The sequence below is a fragment of the Schistocerca piceifrons genome, chromosome X (assembly GCF_021461385.2).
Source record: "Schistocerca piceifrons isolate TAMUIC-IGC-003096 chromosome X, iqSchPice1.1, whole genome shotgun sequence".
NCBI lineage: Eukaryota > Metazoa > Arthropoda > Insecta > Orthoptera > Acrididae > Schistocerca > Schistocerca piceifrons.
The window spans coordinates 922,219,625-922,246,077 of record NC_060149.1 but is presented as its reverse complement, the minus strand read 5'-3'; the positions used below and the strand labels follow the sequence as shown (position 1 = coordinate 922,246,077).

The 26,453-nt window shown below is 40.3% G+C and overlaps 1 protein-coding gene across 3 annotated transcripts in view; it reads right to left on the bottom strand.

The window, feature by feature from the left end:
* Positions 1–26,453, bottom strand: part of LOC124723157 (homeotic protein female sterile) — a 263,408-nt gene that overhangs the window by 114,341 nt on the left and 122,614 nt on the right. For all 3 annotated transcript variants that reach the window (XM_047248347.1, XM_047248348.1, XM_047248349.1), the window contains exons 6-10: positions 25,231–25,584; positions 17,637–17,765; positions 10,395–10,556; positions 10,191–10,268; positions 4,483–4,563 (exon numbers count right to left, since the gene is read on the bottom strand). In XM_047248347.1, the coding sequence (XP_047104303.1) occupies positions 4,483–4,563; positions 10,191–10,268; positions 10,395–10,556; positions 17,637–17,765; positions 25,231–25,584 (804 nt within the window). The remainder of the gene's footprint in view (positions 1–4,482; positions 4,564–10,190; positions 10,269–10,394; positions 10,557–17,636; positions 17,766–25,230; positions 25,585–26,453) is intronic.

The following is a 26,453-nucleotide window of genomic DNA, read 5'->3' as shown; positions in this document are numbered from 1 at the left end:
ATAAAGTACGTTGTTGATGTAATACTTAACTTTAATCCATAAGTGGTGTACATTGGTCTGACGGTACAGGCATCACAAGTTAAATATCTATTGATAATGGTGCCTTGCTAGGTCGTAGCAAACGACGTAGCTGAAGGCTATGCTAACTATCGTCTCGGCAATTGAGAGCGTAATTGTCAGTGAACCATTGCTATTAACGTCGGCTGTACAACTGGGGCGAGTGCTAGTAAGTCTCTCTAGACCTGCCGTGTGGTGGCGCTCGGTCTGCAATCACTGACAGTGGCGACATGCGGGTCCGACGTATACTAACAGACCGCGGCCGATTTAAAGGCTACCATCTAGCAAGTGTGGTGTCTGGCGGTGACACCACAGCCTACACCCATGTTCCATTTTTCTGTGAAAGCTGACCTGACATACAATCACATGAATCATCAATCCCTTCTCATTGTGTGAGGGTCATAATAGAACCCCATGATGGACAAGGATTAGTCTCTTCATTCAATCAAAAATAAGAAAAGAACGAACAACACACACAATGCAAGGTATTTGGTAACAGCAGCCACACAATTGTTTGCCGAGATCAGCAGTGCCACAAACGAGGAAGTCCTGGTCCGACCTCTACCATTATTTGACGCAACCACAGTTCAAAACACCAGCCACCTAAAATGGCCATGCTAAAATGTTGGTTGGTTGGTTTGTGGGGGTTGAAGGGACCTTACTACAAAGCCCATCTGTCCCTTTTTCCACGATCATGAAACACCCATAAGGAACAAAAACAAGCAACGGAGATGACAAGGGATGACACAGAACAAGAAAGAAAGAAAAAGAGAGAGAGAGAGAGAGAGAGAGAGAGAGAGAGAGAGAGAGAGAGAGAGGAATTAAAAACACACAGTGTTACAGAGGTTGGCTGACCATGGAAACAAAAAAAGGAAAAGTCAACCACCAAGAGAGACACTAAAAAGCTCAATCTAAAACCGTAGGGCAAAGGCCAGACTCTACACAAAACCTCAGATCGAGCGATAAAAGCCCCCTGCGCAAATAAAACTCAAAGCTAAGCCTGCCATCGCAGTGTCATCCATTTAAAGTGCAGGGAGCGTATCAGGCAGCGCAAACGTCTGCCTGAGCACAGTTAAAAGCGGACAGTCCCACAAAATGTGGAGCACTGTCAATGCTGAACCACAGTGACAGAGAGATGGGTCATCACAGCACAATAAATAACAGTGCGTCATACAGGTGTGGCCAATGCGCAACCGGCGGAGTACAACAGAGCCCTTGCGAGAGGCCCTCAAAGAGGAGCACCAGACACCGGTAGTCTTCTTGACGATCTGAAGTTTGTTGGGTGAAGGCAGGATGCGCCATTCATCACCCCAGGTACCAAGGACCTTCTGCCACAAAACTGAACGGAGATCACACTCCGAAAGGCCACTCTCCAAAGCCAGTGTACCAACAGCCTGTTTGGCCAGTGTGTCAACACATTCATTACCTGGGATGCCGAAATGACCCAGGGTCCACATAAAAACCACAGAGCAGACGTAATGGGCAAGAGTATAGATGGACTCCTGGATAGCCATCACCAGACGAAAGCAAGGAAAACACTGGTCGATAGCTTGTAAACTGGTCAATAGCTTGTAAACCACTCAGGGAGTCACTAAAGATAATGAACGACTCACCTGAGCAGGAGTAGATATACTCTAGGGTACGAGAGATGGCGACCAGCTCGGCAGTGAAAACACTGCAGCCAGCCAGCAATGAGCGTTGTTCAAAATGATCCCCAAGAGTAAGAGCATAACCAACTCGACCAGCAGCCATCGAATCGTCATTATAGACCACGTCAGAGCCATGAAACGCTGCAAGGATGGAAAGAAAGTCACGGCGGAGGGCCTCAGGAGGGACTGATTTCTTCGGGTCCTGTGCCAAATCCAGCCGAAGCCATGGGCGGGACACACATCACGGGGGTATATGTATATGGGCCCGGAAAAGAGGTGGGAGAGGGAAAAACTCAAGCCCAGAGAGAAGAGCCCAGATGCGAACCGTGATCGTAAACCCAGACCGGGGCTGCCGTTCTGAAAGATGGATGTCCAAGGTGAGGAACAGGAGATGGTAATTTGGATGCCCGGGCAAGCTATAAACATGTGCAGCATAAGTGGCCAGTAGTCGTCGGCGCCGAATCCGCAATGGAGGGACACCAGCCACCACAAGTGGGCTGTTTACAGGGCTTGTGCGGAAAGCTCCAGTTGTGAGTCGGATCCCGCAGTGAAGTATGGGGACGAGCACCTGCAACACGGAAGGCGATGCCGAACCATAAGCCAGGCTGCCATAATCAAGACGGGACTGAATCAACGCCTGATACAGTCATAGAAGGGTAGACCGATCGGCACCCCAGCTGGTGTACTCAAGCAACAAAGAGTGTTAAGATAGCGCCACAATGGTTTTTTAAGTTGCCGAATGGGAGCCAAGTCAACCGGGCATCAAAAAGCAATCCCAAAAACCGATGCACCTCCACCACGACAAGGGGTTTGCCGTCAAGATAAAGCCGTGGCTCAGGGTGAACAGTGCGATGCCGGCAGAAATGCATGACGCAGGTCTTGGCACCCAAGAACTGGAAGCCGTGCATGACGGCCCAAGACCACGCCCTGTGGATAGCGCCCTGTAGCCGCCGTTCAGCAACCACAATGCCAGTGGAGCTATAGTACAGGCAAAAGAGCCCATCCATGAAGCATGGTGAGGATGTGATGTTGCCACGTCGTATCGTATGCCTTTCGCATGTCAAAAACGATGGCAACCAGATGCTGACGGCGGGCAAATGCCGTGCGGATGGCAGACTCCAGGCAGAACAGATTATCGGTGGCAGAGCGGCCCTTACGGAACCCACCCTGGGACAGAGCTAGAAGGCCCCGAGACTCAAGTAGGCAACCCAACTTCCGGCTCACCATGTGTTCGAACAACTTGCACATAAAGTTGGTGAGGATAATGGGGCAGTAGCTGTCCACCTCCAGGAGGTTCCTTTCAGGCTTCAACACTAGGATGATAATGCTTTCCCGCCACAGAGGGGAACTCACCCTCAACCCAGATGCGGTTGAAAAGGTTGAAGTGGTGTCGCTGGCATAGAGTCACCTAATCTTGCACCAATCCTGTGATGGGGAGGTATGGGTGCCAATGGTGGAGACATACAATTCCCAACATTCCTGCTTCCATTGGCGAGTTGAGGGGACCCGGAAGAACAGGGAATTGCAGATTCTGGGGCAGAAACCACCACATCAATGGCATCATGAGAAAGGGGCTCAAGAGTGGCAACGGAGACGATCGAGTCCGAGTCAGCCTTTTTCAAAGCCCATCTGGGGAGGCACCCAGGTGAGAGATGCTGGGGCAGTGACATAAAGATCGGAAAGTGGTCACTATCGCACAAGTCACCATGCACACTCCATTGGACAAACTGTAGAAGGCCAGGGCTGCAGACCAAAAGGTCAATGGCTCGGTAAGTGCCATGCACCACACTGAAATGTGTGGAGGCACCATTATTTAAAAGAGAAAGGTCAAGCTGTACCAACACTAGCTCAACGACAGTGCCTCGACCTACCAAAATGTCGCCATTATACTAACTTGTAACTTTAGCTAGCAAACATACACGTTATATTGTTCTAAGATACTAGATCCCGTGGCTACGTCCTATGATGTAGTACAAAGTGTTTATCTTATGCAGACCATTCATCATCTCAATTGGCTAAGCACCAGAGCCTAGAGTGCACTGAAATGCTGTTACATTTGTGCACTTTTTATTTTGTGAACACATTCTTACCCACATCATCTTTCCAAATTGAGCTTCGCAAGATGACGTGTAATACCAGTTACTAAAAAGTTGGTTCAAATTTCAATATTCATATGCAGAAAACAAAGCTATATCAAACTACATCTGATAAAATAGGTCATCTGGTTACAATTCGCAATGAAATATTTTTTAGTAGATAATTTTGCATTTTGAGGCAAAATTCACATCTACATTCACATTTAAAGCTATATGAGAATTTTTATTGTCGCTACTGATTACTACTCCTAAAGAGTACATATCGACATGAATTTCATTGTTATGCTGGATACAACATTTTGTCACTTAATGGATTACAAAAAACCTTAAGATGGAAATACATTTCATGTCTGTTAACACAACAATCGTAGCACAGTAATTAAAATTTTGCAAAACACAGTCTACTATGCAATCTTAAAAATGTGACTCTGTGACCACTCCTTAAAAACTGCAAAGCTCCACGTCATTCCCTTCATAGTTCAGAGAAATTTATGGCTGACCACGAGATTGCATTTAAACTTCTAGGAGTAAATTTTGAGGAAAAAACTTGTAAATGATGATAATATTATTGCTTTAAAAATAGGTGAAATTTTTTATATATGTTACAATACGAAACTAACATTTTCGACACAGCAAATGCATATACAAATTATTTCATGTGGACGTAAATTGATACGTACCGAATGCTTCTTTGAAAAGAGCTCCTTCAATATCTCATTGCAAGCCTTCAGAGATTCATTTAATTTATCCTTCAGCTTTACCTAAAAATAACACAAAACCACATAGTTTATAACTAAGCCAGTACATTCCCTCCCCACCCCAACTCTAAACATTAATTGCGAATGAAATACAGTACGAGTGCAGGCATTCAAAGAGGGGAATTTTCTGCTGGTACAACAGGTACAAATGGAGTTTCCCCCAACAATAATGACTAAAACTAAATAGAAATCCACACGTGTAAGAATACAACCTCTTGCAATTTTTGTAAAGTAATCACCTAATTTCTTTCAAATGATGAAGTGACAAGCATACAAACAGTTGCATTTTTTACCACAGAAAAGGAAGGCTTAACAATTCTTGATGCATTGGTCCCATTGCTGTGAACAGGTTTCTCATTTGATATCAAATGCACTTTACTATTTGCAATTTTGTAGTATCACACATACAGATAGTTTTACAAGCACCTTTTATCATCATTATTGATGCAAGTGTAGTACTGACAAATGTCTGTAAGTCCTGACTTACACTAACTGTTAATGTGAATTCTTAAGGTCTTGTATATAAGGTGTGGTTTTTTTTCACTTATATGAAAACAATTATTTACAACCACAAATTGCATCAGGCCATTTTAATTAAAAATGGTTTTCTGTTCCAATATTTCCTATTATCATTGTTTGTGAGATATATATAAGGATAAAACAGTTCTGTCATGAGAACTTTGTTGTACTCCTTATTTTGGTACCCTTCCCCTGTTAGTGAGAGACTGTGAAGATACCTGTTTTGCAGTGTCACACCAATCATTACTGTGTACCTCTAAAGAAGTTGGTACAGTTGTATCCACACACTAACAAACTCACACCAAGGTATGATTACCATGCAACATAAGGAAACCAAGTCCTATATTATATGCCAGATACTGAGAATTTTTTTCCGATACTGATATCAATTATGTTGAATACACTAGCCTCCCGGCATGAACCATGGGCCTTGCCGTTGGTGGGGAGGTTTGTGTGCCTCAACGATACAGATAGCCGTACCGTAGGTGCAACCACAACGGAGGGGTATCTGTTGAGAGGCCAGACAAATGTGTGGTTCCTGAAGAGGGGCAGCAGTCTTTTCAGTAGTTGCAGGGGCAACAGTCTGGATGATTGACTGATCTGGCCTTTTAACACTAACCAAAACGGCCTTGCTGTTGTGGTACTGCGAACGGCTGAAAGAAAAGAGGAAACTACAGCCGTCATTTTTCCTGAGGGCATGCACCTTTACTCTATGATTAAATGATGATGGCGTCCTCTTGGGTAAAATATTCCGGATGTAAAATAGTCCCCCATTCGGATCTCCGGGCGGGGACTACTCAGGAGGACATTGTTATCAGGAGAAAGAAAACGCGTTCTACGGATCGGAGTGTGGAATGTCAGATCCCCTAATAGGGCAGGTAGGCTAGAAAATTTAAAACGGGAAATGGATAGGTTAAAGTTAGATATAGTGGGAATTAGTGAAGTTCGGTGGCAGGAGGAACAAGACTTTTGGTCAGGTAAATACAGGGTTATAAATACAAAATCAAATAGGGTAATGCAGGAGTAGCTTTAATAATGAATAGGAAAATAGGAGTGTGGGTAAGCTACTACCAACAGTATAGTGAACGCATTATTGTGGCCGAGATAGACACGATGTCCATGCCTACAACAGTAGTACAAGTTTGTATGCCAACTAGCTCTGCAGATGATGAAGAAATTGATGAAATGTATGATGAGATAAAATAAATTATTCAGGTAGTGAAGGGAGACGAAAATTTAATAGTCATGGGTGACTGGAATTCGACAGTAGGAAAAGGAAGAGAAGGAAACGTAGTAGTGAATATGGATTGGGGCTAAGGAATGAAAGAGGAAGCCACCAGGTAGAATTTTGCACAGAGCATAACTTAATCATAGTCAACACTTGGTTCAAGAATTATGAAAGAAGGTTGTATACATGGAAGAACCCTGAAGTTACTAGAAGGTTTCAGATAGGTTATATAATGGTAAGACAGATTTAGGAACCAGGTTTTAAATTGTAAGACATTTCCAGGGGCAGATGTGGACTCTGACCACAATCTATTGGTTATGAACCGTATATTAAAACTAAAGAAACTGCAAAAAGGTGGGAATTTAAGGAGATGGGACCTGGATAAACTGAAAGAGTAAAGAGTTTCAGGGAGAGCATAAGGGAACAATTTACAGGAATGGGGGAAAGAAATACAGTAGAAGAAGAATGGGTAGCTTTGAGGGATGAAATAGTGAAGGCAGCAGAGGATCAAGTAGGTACAAAGACGAGGGCTAGTAGAATTCCTTGGGTAACAGAAGAGATACTGAATTTAATTGATGAAAGGAGAAAATACAAAAATGCAGTAAATGAAGTGCGCAAAAAGGAACACAAACGTCTAAAAAATGAGATCGACAGGAAGTGCGAAATGGCTAAGCACGGATGGCTAGAGGACAAATGTAAGGATGTAGAGGCTTATCTCACGAGGGGTAAGATAGATACTGCCTACAGGAAAATTGAAGAGACCTTTGGAGAAAAGAGAACCACTTGCATGAATATCAAGAGCTCAGATGGAAACGCAGTTCTAAGCAAAGATGGGAAAGCAGAATGGTGGAAGGAGTATATAGAGGGTCTATACAGGGGCGATGTTCTTGAGGACAATATTATAAAAAAGAAAGAGAATGTAGATGAAGATGAAATAGCAGGTATGATACTGCTTGAAGAGTTCGACAGAGCGCTGAAAGACCTAAGTCGAAACAAGGACCCGGGATTAGACAACATTCCATTAGAACTACTGACAGCCTTGGGAGAGCCAGCCTTACAAAACTCTACCATCTGGTGAGCAAGATGTATGAGACAGGTGAAATACCCTCAGACTTCAAGAAGAATATAATAATTCCAATCCCAAAGGAAGCAGGTGTTGACAGATGTGAAAATTACCGAACCATCAGTTTAACAAGCCACGGCTGCAAAATACTAACATGAATTCTTTAAAGATGAATGGAAAAACTGGTAGAAGCCGACCTTGGGGAAGATCAGTTTGCATTCCGTAGAAATGTTGGAACATGCGAGGCAATACTGACCCTACGACTCATCTTAGAAGAAAGATTAAGGAAAGGCAAACCGATGTGTCTAGCATTTGTAGACTTAGAGAAAGCTTTTGACAATGTTGACTGGAATACTCTCTTTCAAATTCTACAGGTGGCATTGATAAAATATTGGTAGCGAAAGGCTATTTACAATTTGTACAGAGGGAAGCAGTGGTTGGGAAGGGAGTGAGACAGGGTTGTAGCCTGTCCCCGATGCTATTCAATTTGTATATTGAGCGAACAGTAAAGGAAACAAAAGAAAAATTCGGAGTTGGAATTAAAATCCATGGAGAAGAAATAAAAACTTTGAGGTAATTCTGTCAGAGACAGCAAAGGACTTGGAATAGCAGTTGAACGGAATGGATAGTGTCTTGAAAGGCGGGTATAAGATGAACATCAACAAAAGCAAAACGAGGATAATGGAATGTAGTCGAATTAAGTCGGGTGATGCTGAGGGAATTAGATTAGGAAATGAGACACTTAAAGTAGTAAATGAGTTTTGCTTTTTGGGGAGCAAAATAACTGATGATGGTCGAAGTAGAAAGGATATAAAATGTGTTGAAGTTGAGTGACTGTAGGATGATACAAGACAACTTTAACAAAATTTGTAGTTTGTGTGACAACTGGCAGCTAGCTTCAGAAAAGTGTGGTTCATCTGCAAACGAGACTGTATACAGAACAGCTGTGCGACCCATTCTCAAGTATTGCTTGAGTGTTTGGTATCTGCACCAGGTCAGATTAAAGGAAGCAGTTCAGAGGTGAGCTGCTAGAATTGTTACCAGTATGGTCAAAGTTCGAACAGCACACAAGTATTACGAAGATGCGTCGCAATCTGAAATGGGAATCCCTGGAGGCAAGGCAACATTCTTTTCGAGGAACATTAACAAGTAAATTTTCAGAATTGGTATTTGAATGCCTCTACTGCTGCTAACGTACATTTTTCCTAATTACTTCAAAGATAACAGAAATTAGGGCTCATATAGAGGCACATAGACAGTCTTTTTTCCTCGTTCTATTCGCAAGTGGAACAGGAAAGGAAATGACTACCATATTTACTCGAATCTAAGCCGCACCTGAAAAATGAGATTCGAAATTAAGGAAAAAAAAATTTCCCGAATCTAAGCCGCACCTAAAATTTGAGACTCTAAATTCAAGGGGAGAGAAAAGTTTTAGGCCGCACATCCAAATCGAAACAGTGCTGGTCCATTGTAATACGAGACACAATTTAGGTCGAATGAATGACGATACAGCTACAGTAGTTTGGTTCGAGTCGTAAGCTTAGCAGTTAAGCTATACCAGGTAGCCACTGCTATGCGTCAGGCACTCCATCCATATTTCTACGGGTACCCTTCCTTTTTCAGGTGCTTCGTCTGGTTTGAACTGATTGCTTATTTTTCTGTGATACGATAAGTGCCGTTCTCTTTGTTATAGGTGTTTACGTCACTCTAAGTTAAAAATGCATTACTGTACTGTGTCATGCATTGTTTGTCACATTCTGTGTTTACGGCATGTTGCCGCTCGCGACATGGCTTGCTTTTGTGCATGCTACCACCGCTTAAAAGGAGATGAATCGTCTCATTAGCGAAACAATGGCAAGAGACTGCTATTTGTTGTTACTTACACTGCTGCTTTCTTTGATAATAATCAACAAGAACCAAATAATAGAATGCGTATGATGGATCATGTTCTGACTGAGAGTTTAGCGAAAAATTGTAACCATTTATCAAAATCATAACAACTAAATAACTATCATACATTGCACCAACAAAACAACACAGTAGTATTCTTACTGTGGAGGGTAGTAATTACCTAGTTAATGACAAAGCCTAAAGAGAAAGCTCACAATGAAAATGTAACCCAGATCCTGAAATAAGCATACTAACTGGACTGCAGGGCCAAAAAACATAACACAGGATTTGATGTATGGAGCAGTGTTTGTAGGGATGGTGTTTAAGGTTTTGGATTAACCCCTGTTGAAAGAAAATGATGAAATGAGGCTCTAGTTAACTTTAGTCAAGTACTGGTGGTGAAACAAAGCTCAGACATTTCTGACGCCATCTATGCTGCTGATACTGAGTAACTGTTTTAAGGAGTCCAAACAATGAAGGTCATCAGTCTCCTGTTCACCTCCCAGGACAGAAGCTGTGTACTCAATCTGTCTGCCTGTAAGTGTGAGAAAGTGTTCAAAATGTTTACATAGTATTTATCTTATGTATCTGAGGTAGAACAAGGGAACCAACCTGGTATTCACCTAGTGGGATGTGAGAAACCAATAGTCACGTTGACCTGGGCAGGTCACCATTTAACAAATTTTTTCAAGTGTAGTTAAATATGAAAAACGTACATTTTGATGGCACCAAAAAAGCTTGCCAGAGCTATTAGAATGTACAATCTTAAAACCAGTATTGAAAATATCACAATAGGCTGTTATGTACGGCACGTATAACTGTAACTTACGAAGGTATGTCCTAAAATTTGCTGATTAAGTTAAGACCACTAGAAAGCACTTCTTACAATCTGTGTATTCTGAAAATCTGCTTTAAAAATGTTTACTGTACCTGTGATGTTATCCCAGTAGCTGAATGAGGGACCGTAGCTTGACTAAAGGGAACACCATCATCTTGTCGTTGAGGCTGCTATAAAATATGTTACATTAAACATGGACCTGCTCTCTCAGTATATAATTAAGTCAATGAACAGAGTAAGAATCAATTAAGAAACTAAGCAACAATAGTTAAGTACAGAATGTAGTATTTTCTAACCTGGTAAACTGGCAAATCTTTCACAACCTTCCTGATTGTCCTTCCAGATTCTCTCCGTGTAGCAACTTTGGCAGACTTAGAATCAATTGAATTGTAAAGGGGCTCAAAGGAATCTGATGATGGTGTTGTTGTATCTGCCTTTCTTTTCACACCCTTCTTCATCTAAAAGTTACATAAAAAACCTTAAGAATCTCACTTCATTGAACATACATACCAGCATCACATTATAATAAATGCTTTTGTATTATTAACACCTTGAGTAATGCTGCAAACAGCAAAACCAGCATAAAATTCTGTAAATATGTAAGAGGTATTCAATGCAGGACAAAACAACAATACTGTACCTCTCTTATGACATATTACTAGCAGGTCAACAAAAATATTCTTCCATTAAGGCAGCACACTAGTTCTTATAGCACACAGATTCATATACAGGGTGCTTCAAAGTCCATGCAACAAATACTGACGGTTCCAGGCAATGCTGCTCGCCCGTCTGTAATGGTTATGTCCCTGAGAAGCAGCAGGGCACAGGTTCTCACGGTATGTGCACGCCTTGTGGGTTGCCTATAAAAACAAGTCATCTGCCACATGTGGAAGGGGGTAGGTCCAGCAAAATTAAAGGTCCCAATTAATTCTAAAATATCTTTCTCTACTTAGAGACACTGATTTTTAAGGTTTTCTTGTTTAAAATCCATCTTATTAATTTAGTGGGGTAGGTTGCATGCAGAACACCAGAAACTCTCAACGCACAAGAGCCAGCGAATACTAAGGTTGCCTAGGGTCACCACAATGCATCAGCCAACACTTTGCCTCTCACTAAAGTTGTTCTCAATGACATTAGTAATCACTATCCCTAGATGTTGGAGGCAAAGACTTTGAAACACCCTGTATACTTTCAGCCTGACACTCACAGATCAAGCATTAATATCTGGAAATTTTGTCTCCACGACATCCAAGAGTGTCTCAATGGACAAGACACTCTTATCTTCTGGCATTTTGAGGCCAAAGCTCCTTAAAAATAACTGCAGGGTATTTTAGTCTAAATCAACACTGGCATACACACTACACAAAACAGAAAACAGCTGATATCCCTGCAGTTTCTATTTACAACTCAATTTTAAACAGTTATTGAGGTTATAGCTAATGTGGCCGGCACAAAAGTAGAGTCTTCAAGGTCACAGCCGCTGCCTGCCGCCAGCAGGGCTGTGTTTCGCCTGCCTCTCGGCTTTGTTGCCATGTAGGTACCGTTTGTGGTGCAGTAGATCAGAGCAGCTGAAAGCTCAGTGTAACTGTGCTATATGGAGTGCTCACGTCTGACCTCAGTGTCTTACTGTCTTTAGAAAGGTGCTTTGACATGTGTTTAGTGGTGAACAACACTGCAGGAGCAATGGCCTACTTGTAGTACTCCTCCAGTCGGTGTGCGTAAAGGGTGTAAAGACATTCGTGCATGAACAATCTAATATTATCATATCAAATGTACTCAAGTTTTTTACTGATCTGGCAGACAATGAAGACGTGAGGAATAACTTAAATTTTGCGTAAATTCATAAACTTACTGCTAAAGCATGTGGTGTCTCCAAGTCAAATGTAGGTCATATTAGCAAATCTGTGTCATGTGAACAGAAATCAACCGACTTTGACGATTTTAACAACGAACTCGTGCGTAGAACTGTACTTGGATATAAGACAGAGTAGAGTATCCAACGGCTAAAGAAATACAGGTTGACCTCAGTGAAAAAATTAATTTCTCAGACTCAGAGACCTCCACTCTTCATCTTTTTCAAGAAGTGTAATGATGGACGGAAATTCTTAATGGAACTCCGAGACACTGGGGCAGCAAGAGCGAAGTTTTTGTGGACAATGCACTTCTTGCATGCTGAAGACACCAGACCTATAGTGTACTTGTATGAAACTTGTGTTTCACAGAACCACACCAATAAGTATATATGGCATGACTCCAAAGGAAACGGCAGTTTGAAAGTGCCTACTGATAGAAGTGACAGATTAATCATCACCCACACTGGTTCATCAACTACAGGCTTCATACCAAAGTTCTTGCTAATCCGATTACCATTCAGAAATGAATGGAGAAGTTTTTAAGAACTGGTTTATTCGACTGTTGTCTGCACTGGAAGAAGGGTCAATTATTGTGATGGATAATGCCAGCTACCACACAATTCAGATAGAAAAGCTGCCACATTCAAATTGGCTCAAGGCACATATTATGGAGTGGTTAAAGAGAAAGAATGTTTCATTTTCAGTTGATGAAACGAAGGATGAACTCCTGTCTAAGGAAGATATCATAGGTGCCAAAAAGACTTATGAATTAGATCAATTGGCAAATGAAATGGGACATCAAGTGGTACGTCTACCACCGTATCACTGCCAGTATAATCCCATTGAATTGATATGGGCCCACGTACAGCGAGAAGTAGTGAAAAGAAATATACTACTTTCAAACATGCTGATGTCGAGAAGCTAATGCACGAAGCTCTTGACAACGTTACTCAGCAGGACTGGCAGAGGTGCGTAAAACACACAGAAACATTGCCAAGAAACTGATTTCTTGAACCAGGGTTTAAGAGAGACCATAGTGGAAGTTATGATGATACACCTGGCTGAAACAAGCGACAGTAATCTGAAGACACGGAGTCAGAAGACCCTTCAGTTTAGCTAAGTGCCGTCTATGTAAAAAGCCAACTTGATTCAAATGTTTGTCTATTCATTTCAGTTATAGAGGGCATACTGCAAATGTTTTTCCCTTACAGTAGACGTCTGATAAATTTATCACAAGTGGTGGCGTTTAGTTTACTCGACAGTAACTGTCAATTAAAATAAGATTATCAATTCTGCATTAATAAACAACCGTTTTTCCTAAAAACCTGTATCGAATGTCTTTACATTCGGATATAATCTTACTGCATTCGGTTTACTTCTACATTCGAAATTTAACTTTTTTTTTTTCATAGAATGATTTACTGGCTGTTTCGTAGGAAGGGTAATGCAGATCATAAAATGATAAAATATTGTGGTGCTTCTGTATCGATTGTATATATAAACAGAGCAGTAACATCACAACAGTCCCAGCACCTATTCCGATTCTCCAAGAAGAGCATAGAAATCTGTGATATTTGAAAACTTTTACAAAGAGCTAGAATGTAAAATTGTATTACTTTAGTATGACAGAAGATAGTAGACGATGGCTAGAGAAATACAGGGTAATGTCAGTGATATAACTGATTATTCTGGCCAGTCACTTCAATGTACTGTCTTCTCCACGCACTTTGTTTTTAATTCAGAAACTGTAATGATGGACGAAATTTGTAACACAAGACAGGGACATTGGAGTAGTAAGAACGAGGTTTGTGTGTACCAAGCACGTATTGCGTTTCGAGTATAATAGGCTTACAGCAAATTTAGATAAAACTTGGGTTTCACAAAACCTTTCGAACAAATATTTTGCTAGACTTCAGTGAAAATGTTGGCTTCAAAATAACTACAATTACTTTTGTGTAGCGTATATTGGCGTTTTCAGTGATGGATGCAATGCCGAAGGATATGTATTAGCAGCCAGTAAAATATTTTTGGGAAGTAGGGAATATTCTCGGTCATATTAAAGTGAGCTGTCCAAACAAAACTCTTGGTGATGGCCTATGACTTGCTCGCTGCTGTGCACGTAATAGTGGGAAAGTAATTTGCCTCTGTACGCGATATGAAACAATAACGTTGTCTGAAATGTTACAAAAAATAATTTTGTAGTTTTCTTAAGAACTTTCTCACGGGAAGTTTCTTCGCAGTCCTACAGAATGAAAATTAATCAGTGACTACATTTTTTGCTACGCAGTCAGCACAGTTTCACACCTCAAACTTTGAGGAGCAGGTGATGTCGCTTTGATGTGCCTAATTTTGTGACAAGCCCTCTTCGGAACTTAATGTCTTTCTTGTGGGGAGAAACGACGTAGCTAAAAATGAAGTAAAAGATTTCGTGCTCTCCCTTAAACGGAGGTTGCATGAACTCCAGAACACGAATGTGATCATTTTTTCAGTACCACATTGTCACGATCCACATAATTGGTCCTGTGTAAACAAGGAAATAGAAAAAATGAATAAAGCTGTGCAAGATATATGCAGGGAATTCAAAAATACAACATACATTGATATAAGCACACTAGGGAAACGATTTCATACATCACATGGTTTGCACATCAACAGACTAGAAAAAGCATATGTTAGTTGGAAGATCTTGGATATAGTTCATGCAAAATCAAACATGCAGCGAGCTATAAAGCCTGTTATACCTATGAAAGACAAAAGTGATGTATCTTTTGAATTTAACATGCAACACGATGAAACAGTGACGTATATGACGTATACCAAGAGCATTGATGAAAATGCTTTTTTAACGGAAGTAAATATTCCAGCGATTCCAACTTAGTCAGAAACAATATGTGCAACTCGGATTTGTTACATGCCGATGAGTGCTCAGTTGAGAATGAAAACAATGACAAAATATTAATATTACTGCAAGTCAATATTTGTTGTTTAAGAAATAAACTGTTAGAATTAGGACATTTTTGTAACATTAAGGGTGTAGATGTGATGTGTATGTCAGAACACTGGCTAACAGAAAATTAAGTTGACAGTTATTTCCCTCAAGGATATGTTTTACCTAACATAATGTGCATGAAAAACAGAAAAAATGGGGGTGCTGGAATTTATATCAAGCATGTCCAACAATTTTCAAAATTAGATAACGCCACATTGTTCAAAAGTAAATGCCTAATGTAGCTGTATAAGACTGACTGAAGAAAACATTATAATTGTTAGCCTGGATAGGTCTCTAAATGGAGACATTCATTTTTTTTTTTTTTAACAGTTTGAACTAGTAGTTTTGAAACTTTTTAAGTTTAAAACAAGATTGCTATTTGTGGTGATTTTAATATTGAAATGGGAAACTCAAGGCAACACGACTCCAGAACATTTTTTAATATATTAAGATCTTTAAACTTGCACTGCACGAACAAGTGTCCTACTTGTAATGATGCATGCCTAGACAATATTATTGTTAATTTGCATAGAGATGAATATGTGGTTAGCTTGGCTGATGGTCTTTTTGCAGATGGTGATCCATTGCTTTTAACACTTATAATAATAAACCATCTTCTTTCAATGAATTTAATGTGGCATGGGTAAGAGGTCAGAGAGAGGAGCACTTTATGTCATTTATTAACAAGTTGAAGGACACAAACTGGGACTCTGTTTATGAGTGTCATCCAGGAAAAACAGGAGTTGAAAAGGATTTTGAAGCTTTTTTTAAAAAAAAATATGTAGACATATGGTCCTCCTGTTCCCCATTAATAAAAGTTAGGTCCTCAGTTAAATGTAAAAATACAAAAATAAACTGGTATACAAAAGAACTGACTGAAATTAGAGAAAATATGCTCATACTGTATCGAACATATAAAGGCAAGGACAATCAAGGATCTGAACCTGTTGTTAGAAAAGAACAGTCCACTAATAAGTAAGCCACAAAGCTTTATTTTTAACAAATGTTTAGAGAATGGAGTTTTTCCAGCTTTGCTAAAAATCTCTAAAATTATCCCCGTATTCAAAAAGGGTGATAACCAACTCCCCCAGAACTACCGAGCAATATCTATTGTGCCAACATTCTCAAGAATAACTGAATCACTCATGTACTTTCAATTAAGCAATTATGTTGAAAAGCATGATCTGCTTTGCAACAATCAATATGGATTTAGACCAGGTAAAAATACCACTGCAGCTGTTCTGGAAATTGTTGATCAGACTTGAACAGCTTTTGAAAATAAGAAGATGGTGTCACTTATATTATGTGATGTAAGTAAAGCTTCTGATTGCATTCCTTTGAACATATTACTAACAAAACTCGAGTATTATGGTGTACAAAAATCTACATTAGCAATATTTTCTACCTATTTGACCAACAGAAGACAGTTTGTCTCAATTAGAAATAAGCATTCTCCCTTAGTAGAAATTGGTACAGGTGTGCCACAGGGCTCTGTCCTTGGCCCCTTCTTTTCCATAGTCGCTATCAATGACCTGCCCCATTCTGTATCACAGTGTAATCTGCTATGCAGATGATAAAACTCTGCTTACTTCACACCATGACATCCCAACCCTTGATAAGATCATACAAGAAACTCTTGACCCTGCATTAAATTGGTCCACAGCCAATAAACTTGTGTGTAATCCAGACAAAACCCAAAAGCTTATGTTATGATTATCTAAGAATACAGAAAATGAAAGTGTCAAGCTCTTAGGAATACATATTGATGCTAAACTAACTTGGGAAGAGCATATAAGCCAAATCTGCAAAAAAATCTGAAGAGTGACCTACCTCATGTGGAAACAGAGAGAGATGGTCAATAATAATTATCTCCTTATAGCCTATTTTGGACTTTCAATCACATATATCATATGGACTACTCATATGGGGACATTCACCTTGTATCAGTAACTTCTTGTAATGTGTAATGTTGGTCCTGTAGAACACTGTCGTCCTCTTTTTATCAGGCTTAGGGTACAAACAGTGGTGGATCTGTATATCTATGAGGCTGCACTCTTTGTCAGGAATAGCATTAAAGAAGGTATTGGCAGGGAAACAATTCACAAACGTGATACTAGAAATATGGCAAACATTGACATTCCAAGGCACAAACTAGCAATAACAGGAAATTCCCATAAAGCAAATGCCCTCAAATTTTTAACAAATTTCCTCTTGCCACTCGATCCTTGCCTTTAAAAAAGTTCAAAATAAAATTATATGACTGGCTAACAAAAAACCATGTTATCATATAAAAGAGTTCTTGATATTGACATTGTTGATATTAATAATTAAGATTATAGCTGTATATAAGCTATTTAATTTTCACATGTAATGTGATCAATATTTGTATCTTACTATCACTGTAAAAGCCTATTCTACTGTATGTGGTCAACAGCAATAAAGAATCTGAATTATGCCTGTGTTACTATTCAGTCCACTTAAACTGACCTTAATTTGACCATACTACTTCTTTGTTGTTTGTAATAGCTCACATACAAGCCACCATCAACAGATACAGTGAGACACTACAAAGTCATTATAAATAAAGAGAATTTTAGCCAAAACAGACTTATCAAAGCCCTTTTTGAATTAAAACTTAGTTTAGCAAACATTTACAACGATATATTTCAATGCTCTAATCTACTTTCTAAGTGTACCTTTGCAGGTTGTGAAGGAGGAATAACAGCTGACGACTGATTCTCAGTCTGGCCAGTACTCTGAGGCTGAACATCCAACGATGTGACGACTGCTGACTGACCATGGTATGCACCAGCAGGAGCTGTCACCTTAAAATTGACGTGTCATTGAAATAGTAACTTCAGTCCTGGATAATAATATTTTTAAGTTGAAAATTTGATGAGTGAAGAATAGTATTCGAAAATTACATTAAATAATACTGCATATGAGGATAATATCAGCACAAAAGCCAAGGAAAAGACGGAACTTCCATTAACATAAAACATGTGAATATAGGCTAAAATTTTAAGGTTCACTGTGCTTACACTATTTTCCAAAATTTCATAGACTTTGGTTGAGAACACCATTCCTACTATGAATTTAGGACTGTGCGAAAGCAACATGCACTTATTATATCATCTTTCTCTGTTTGACTGCTGCTGACAAGTTTACTCGCCATGCTGCCTGCTGCTTCCTGGGTGCTACTGACTAGTATAGTTGCGGCCGCCGGTTTTCCCTTAGCACTTTTGATGAGTTAAGTCGCACCAATTTTCTGTCCCCTGAGCGATGATGACGAGTATAGACGCGACACTACCCAAGTGCTGATGACAAGATAACTCACACAGCAGACTTCCTGCACCACGCCTCAGTAGCCTTTTGCAGTTCTGGCTGCTAGCTTGTTGTCCCATTCTCTGCCTGTTGTGAGCCTAGGCTTTTCACTACAGTTCACTGTTCATCAGAATTTACTTTAGTGCTCTTCGCGTCCTGCATTTTACAAAGAAAGTGGCAAGACGACGTGGGTGCACTAAGGAAGAAATCATGGAGATTCTGACGAGGAACGACAGTGAAAATGAACTACTCGATCTTGACGAAAGTGATAGCTACCACAGAATCGGAAAGCTGTAGTCATAAACTGTCCACATCAACAGGGGTGTCAATGCAGTCTCGAGTTTCAACAAGAGATGTTAGTAGTTCTGATTCTGAAGACTCAGAAAGTGATAGTGAAATGCCTACGAAGAAATCATGTTTAAGTGATTAATTTGACTGGAAATAAAATAATTTTCGACCAGTTAATCACGCACTTCATGATATGCTATCAGGTCGTGTGTCAAATAGTAAATGAGCCAAGCATTCTGTCAGTTTTGATGTTATTCTTTACAGAAGAACTAATGAAATATATTACTGCAGAAACAAATCAGTTTTATTTATTCACCAAGGAGAACACTCCAGAACCAGTGCATTCTCAAATATCAAAGTGGACAGATACTGGATTGAAAGAAAGGTATTGTTTCATAGCTGTTTGTCTTCTGATGACTCACGTGAAAAAACAAACTTGGCGAGTACTGGACCAGACATGTTGTTCTAAATACTCCAATTGTTAGTGAACTGATGTCAAGAGACCACTTTTTGTTACTTATGAAAATATTACATTTCAGTGACAACTCTGCCAATACTGGAGGAGACAGATTATTAAAAATTAGGAACATTGTCGATAAAGTTCGTACAGCTTTCCATAGTGCATTTAATCCACATCAGAAACTCTGCATTGATGAAAGTTTGTTATTATTCAAAGGACGCTTATCTTTGTCTTTCATTTCATCGAAAAGGAGTAAATTTGGAATAAAAACATTTGTGTTATGTGATTGCAAGACTGACTATGTCTCAGATTTTATTGTTTATACAAGGACGTCAACAGAAACTGAGTTTCGCAATTTGGAGGAAAGTAGTGACATAGTAGCCACTATGTCAGAATGATAAGGCCATATTTAGAATGTGGACATACCCTCTACCTTGATAATTGGTACTAAAGCCCGGACTTATTTTCCTGGCTTCACAGTAACAGGAAGAACGCATGTAGTACTGTCCGTACGAAAACACGCAACATGCCACAACTTCATAAGAAACTGAAATGAGGAGATATTCAATTTATGTGCTCTAATACAATGCTTAGCCCTGCCAGATGTATACATAAAACAATCAAGTGGTATAAGAAGTTCTTTCTCCACGTTCTTGATCTGCATGTTTTAAATGCTCCTGTCCTATGCAGATCACTAACAGGTCGTAAAATTTCGACAGCAGAGTTTCATCTGTCACTGGCAAGGGAACTTATGGAAACATATGCATCAGAGTGCAGAAAAGCTAGCAGGGGAAGGTGTTCTGATGATAATCCTCTAAGGTTTGTGGGAAGGCATTTTCCAAACATTATAACAAGTAAGCATTCCAAGGAAAAGAACACTAACATTCATTGTTTGCTGGAAGCAGAAACTTGTCGAGAAAGCAGGTTTGAATGTAACACTTGCAAGGTACCATTGTGTGTCCTACCCTGTTTTGAAAATTACCACACGAAAAGGAATTACTAATCGCAGCACAGAACGAATGCAACAATGTTATCAGAAAAAGCTTTGAAAACTAAAAAAATTATAAAAAAGAAAAAACAAAATAAAATTATATTTTTAACTTTGCCAGTGCCAGTCCAGAACCCAGATAAAAAAGGATGGAAACTATATTCACGAAGCGTAAAGGGAACTCCTAAATTTACAGTTCATGACATTGAATCTTCTCTATAAGCGAATTTAATGTGTTAAGAAAAAGACAGAGATTTCACAGCTTTCAAATGTTGGAAAATTTGTTGAGTACTTATGTGCAACAGTTACAAGTACAGCACAAGAAAAAATAATATCTGTGGCAAAACAGTCAGTCATTTCCGGGGTTCCAAATTATAATAGCACTTATTACCATCAGCAAAGGATAGCTGCATCTGTACCTGGATGGAACACTTTACACAGTGTACCTATTACAGGTAAAGAATCTGACAGCGGATGACTAAGCACGCAGTTTATTGTATTCTCAGAAACAAATAGTAGGCTGTGTGAAATTTCCTAACAAGTCACAAAATGAGTATAATTGTTCTTACTGCTGCTCACAGTAAATTCCGATATTGTAGTGCGATATGAATGATAACCTGTACGTCACTTTCTCCTATAAACTAAGTAATACAACATTTTGAACTACAAAAACAATGTACAGTTATCTGTAATGTATGGTTCATATTATTCATTCTTGAGTTAGTACAGTGAGGAACCCATAGAGAAATTCACATGTTATAAACGGGTTTGCAAGACGGTACAGTAAACTATCGAGGTAAAGCTGACAAATCTCTTTCGGCATGAGCTACAAAAATCATGCAAAAAACTACAAGCAATATATAATTCTTAGTGGCGGAAAATAATACTAAAGATTTAGTTTGATTCTGCAGTAACTCATCTGCAGAGGAACTTTGTAGTGAGAACATTTATTCTGTATCAGTCATGAGAGGGCACAGTGTTTCGCCTGGAATCGTCGTCACTCCAGAAATATTCAGCACAGGGCAGGTGAAGCAGTGTGGGCCGCTCCAGTTCTGTCTGCGGATTGAGGAACAGGCACTTAGCGCAGGTAGCCAGATTACGCCACACGTCACAGCACCTCAGTGTGCCAAGCAGATGGTGCGCCTCCAGCAGTCAAAGGGTTAATAAGTTCACTCCCCAAGCTAAGAAACAGAGCCACATAAACCTACGGAGACCAAAATTGGTTTTATATTAGGATTTAGTTTTCAATTGACACTGAAGGGCAAGGGGGGGGGGGGGGGGTCATTCACACAAGTTTGGAAAGAATCAGCAATGGCTTTGTTGAAGAATATGCTGGGCAATCATGTGGATCAGTTATTTAAACTGATGACAGCCTACACCAAAATAAGTTTTTAAATTTGTTTTGTACGAGTGTGAATCCAGTGTTACATCACTAAATTGAAAAAAATATACATTCAATGGGAAAACAGTTCAAGTGTGGAAGCAAATTTTATCTTGCTGAAGACAGACAACAGCACTCCCAGCCAGAAAACTTGCACATGCTTTCACAGCAATTCTTCAGTGGAGCACGTACACAACAGAATCACTAATAGTTGTACGTAAGAGTAGTAGTAGAGTAGTAGAAGGGTTTTTTTGGGCGCATGACAGCAAGGTCTTCAGCGCCCGTTCAGTATCATAGTGAGACGGGTGTCATGAAAAAAACTCAGAACATTTACATAAAACGGAACCAAAAACATGGGGAACAATCATTGGAAAATATGTGCTCACCCACACCAAAGCGTGGGATGAAGCAGGGCGTCAGCAATAAAACATGGACAACACAGGAAGAAAAAAGGAGAGGGAGCTAAAACAATGTAGCTGATGGAAGTGGCTGGCTGACCGCAAGGAAAAACAGGGAGGAGTCAGCCACTCTGCAATACACTAAAACCTCCAGCCTAAAAGTTTAGGCCAGAGTCCAGACACATCACAAAACTTAAAAACCCTAGACACACACGTCTCATCGTTAGCTAAAACACAAGGCAGATCCCCATAAACTTGTGCTTCTGCCCTTGAATCACGGTATAAAATGCAGTCTGTTAAAATGTGCCGGACAGAGATGTGCACACCACAAGCATCACAAAATGGAGGATCCTCCCGCCGTAATAAATAGCTATGCGTCAGAGGACAGTGCCCGATCCGAAGACGTGTGAGGGCCACCTCTTCCCGCCTGAGCAACCGGCAGGAGGAACACCACGGCCGAGTGGTTGACTTTACCGACCGCAGTTTATTGGCCGTCAGCGCCAGCCATTCGTCCTCCCACAACTCCATGCACTTCCTGTGGAGTGCAGCGATGGCTGACTGCAAGGGGATAGGACACTGGACCACATCCTGCTCTCTGCAGGCCTCCTTGGCAGCCCGATCAGCCTGTTCATTGCCCCATATGCCGACATGACCAGGCACCCAGCAGAAGGATACCTCTTTACCCCGCCGTTGGAGCAAGTACAGCTGGTCATGTATCAGCTGGACCATCTCCTCAGTCGGGTATAGGTTCTGCAGTGATTGTAAGGCACTAAGAGGATCGGAGCAGAGAAGAAATCGATCGCCCCGAACACGATGCATCAGCTCCAGTGCCTTCAGGATCGCGTGGAGCTCCGCTGCGAAAACGGTATATTCAGCAGGGAGGCGAATCCGGGTAACATGGTCAGGGAACACCACAGAACAGCCAAGGAAAGTCTCCTGTTTGGAGCCATCAGTATAAACAACAGTGAAACTGTGATGCACATCTAAAATGTTAAAAAACAGAGATTGGAACGTAAAATATGGTGTGCCATCCTTCTTAAAATGAGTCAAATCTAAAATAAGTTTGGGTCTCCGGAGGAGCCAAGGTGGAGATCCACTCCAACCGCGACGTAAAACACGAAGACCACCCATAGACATCGCAGCGAGGCAATCCTGTGTGCGAATCCCATAGGGCTGCGTCGCACGTTGCCGGTTTTGAAACAATCGTGCCAGAGGAGGCTGAGCAACGGTATGGTATGCAGGGATGTATGGTGTGGACAAAGTTTTATACGCCTGGCGCACTGTAAGTAGCCGTCGCCGCATATGAAGTGGCGGTTCACCAGCCTCTGCACAGAGGCTTGGTATGGGGCTAGTTCGGAATGCCCCAGTGGCCAACCGAAGCCCTTCATGGTGCACAACGTCCAACAACTTTAAGTAAGAAGGCCTTGCAGACCCATACACCGTGCACCCATAATCGAGCCGAGATCGCACAAACACCCTGTAAAACTGGAGCAGACAAGTCCTGTCAGCTCCCCATGTACTGTGGCTAAGACATTTTAGGTACATAAGAGACAGTGTGACTGAAAACTGCCTATGAGGGCAGTTTGGTTAAGTTTGCGAAATCACCATTGATGTCAGCATTTGTGCGACTTAGTTCCTGCATAATAATAGGTCGTCCTTTACGAGTAAACACATGACGGATCAGTGCTCTGGTAGAGAGCTGTGGTGTGGATAGATGTCTTTCTGCTGTTGTTTCCATGCAGTGATTGTTAAAGATGGGAAAAATCAGATTCAAGCAATGATTAAGTACTTTGTAAAGAAAGGTACAAAAGCAAAGTAAATTAATTCAATTTTCAGAACACACTGGGGGTCTCTGCTTCTTCATATTCAAATGTTGCCAAGTGGATCAATGAGTTTAAATTTGGTTGGGCTAGCTGAGGTAGCCTTTGTAGTGTTCAGCTAAGATGTACCGCTACCTCACAAATTATTGTGAAAGCGCATAAAATGATTATGATCTAGGCTGAATGTGTGAGAAACTGCTGAAGCTATATGATGCCATCTGAATGGGCATATCACATTTTAAAAATGGAGTTAGATATGAGAAAATTACCTGCTAGATGGGGGCTGCAACTCTTAATGCAGAATCAGGCATGCACCTCAATGGAAATGTCTGAACAATATTTGGCCAGTTTTCAGAGCAACCAACAAGATTTTTTGCACTGGTTTGTGACAACAGGTGAAACTTGGATCCACTACTATATCCCAGAGGCAAAACAAGTCAAAACAGTGGAAACATGTTCATTCACCACCACCAATGAAAGCAAAGACAATACAGTCATGGCGTTGATTTACCGAGGTGCTAACGGGATTCTGTTGATATATTATCTTCCAGTTGGTCAAATAACTATGGGACAATGCTACTCTAACCCGCTGGCCATCTACAGAAAAAGATATGTGAAAAAGGTCAGGTTTGGCACGGGAGAAAGTCATCTTTCATTAAGACAATATGCACTCAAATACAAGTATCATTGGCATGGCAAAAATGCATGAACTAACATATGAACTACTGCCAAACCACCTTATTCCCCTGATTTGGTTTCTTCAGACTTCCACCTCTTGCCCAAAATCAAAATTTTCCTCAGCAGATGCAGATTCTCTTCAAATGAATAACTGGCAGCTGAAGTTGACATATTTTGTACGCATGGAGGGATCTAATTTTCAAATGGGATCAAGGAACTGGAACATTGCTAGAGCAAGTGCATTAGTGTACAGGGAGACTATACTGAAAAATAATATAAGTTTCACTGAGTTAAGTCATTTCTCTCCTTTTCTTTCTCACAAATTTTCAAACTATCATTGTAAAATGCTTGTGGTGGGCGATACGCAGACAATGATGTTACTGCTAAGCTGTAATAATCAGAATATAGTGATGTTGCAAGATATCTGTGCTGCCACTGTTCCACAAAAATCGCTGAAGCAGGCACACAGTGCCTTGGTAAAACCATGGCCTATCTATGATTCAGTGTACAAAATTTTAACAGGCTGCTTGTAATTATTTGAAAATGTATGCAATACTTCCCATCAGATAACCCTCTAGGTATGTCAAAAAAGGCCAATACATACAAGAGCATCAAAGCGTTATTTAATAACAACATAAACTGATTATACGTATAAAGAAAACACCTTTTAACACCAGCTATCCTGCACATCACAGCTCCAAATTATAGCAGTTGTTTGAAACCTTGGGGATCTGTTAACTTTGCATGCAACATAATTTTCACTTCAACAGATACTGTTACAGCAACATAAGGAAAAGTGCACTAGAAAAATGTATTTATATTGAAACTCAATTCCATTTTTTCCCCGAATAGTGCTGTTCTCAGGTCAACTAGACATCAGTTTTACATATGGCAAAACCACAAGTTATAATAATTTCACTCATATAAACAAAGACTACAAATAATAAAATTACCTGCTTGGGCAATGAATTGTGGGTCCCATGTGGCAGATTACTGCTAGCTGGCACAGTAGTAGTAGCCGTGCTTCCTGGTACAGGGAGAGGAGGTTGTGTGCCAAGGGGAAGGTGGACAGATCCTGTGGAACTGGCAACAGGTGATGTCTGTACTGTTGATTGTGCAGGAGCTTTGGGTGAGGAGGAAACTGCTGATACACTAGAGCTAACTGTTGGTCCACCACTGTTGCTACTGCTTGAAGACGGGCGACCTCTTAGAACAGCTCCTGAAGAACTGCCACGAGCTTTCTTCCCTTTTGTTCCTTTTGCTGTAGGTGGATCCAGCTCTACTTCCTCTTTAGGCAGAGCTGCAACCTAAAGACATTGAAAGAAAATATGCAATGCAACATTTTGAAAACAAACAAAAAATTATATGTAATCTCTGTATGTTTGAATGAGAACAAAGTTTGTAATCAGTGCCAGAGATGGGGAAAATTGTTCCACAACTTTCTTTTGCATGGTGTCAGAACAAAAGTAAGTATTTTATGAATTTATTAGGAATTTTTCCAATTTTTGCCCTTTACCACGTACCTCAAGAACCCAGGAAAACAGTTTTAAGATTTTTATATACTTTCCTACATCTGTGAATTAAAGGTATCCTATAAACAACATTTTGCAGAAAATGGACTATGCAGATGATAGCTACAGTTGATATAGAAAAACGTCAAAGCCTAAGGAAGTACTGTTTTCCAGCTGTTCAACTGATACAGCCAGACATGAGTGAGCAAATGAGAGTGAATTTTCCAAGCTCAACATATGGTGACTAGATAAGTATCACAGTCTTAACAAAATCATACGACACAATGACTAAAGAACAGTATTTTTATTAGTTTTTAAAGAAATCTAGTACATTGTGACTTGGGAGATTGCAGGACAGTGCCTGACAAGCAAAGCAGATTTCTTAGCATTAGACATACTTAATTACTAAGACCAGACTAATGTCTTGCACACAGCAGTGCCTGGAATGTTACTTTTGTGTGTTAACTATGAAATAACATCTTTCAGAATCAAATTATGTTACCAAATGTAACTCTTTCTTTCCTTTGATAACAAATGGTGAAATAATTACATTACTGACAATGAAATAATACAAGAATCTTCTTATAATGCTAACACTTGTAACATTTGTGAAATGCTGCTTATTTTAGATTACTACAGAGTGCAAGCATGCAAACTTACAATGA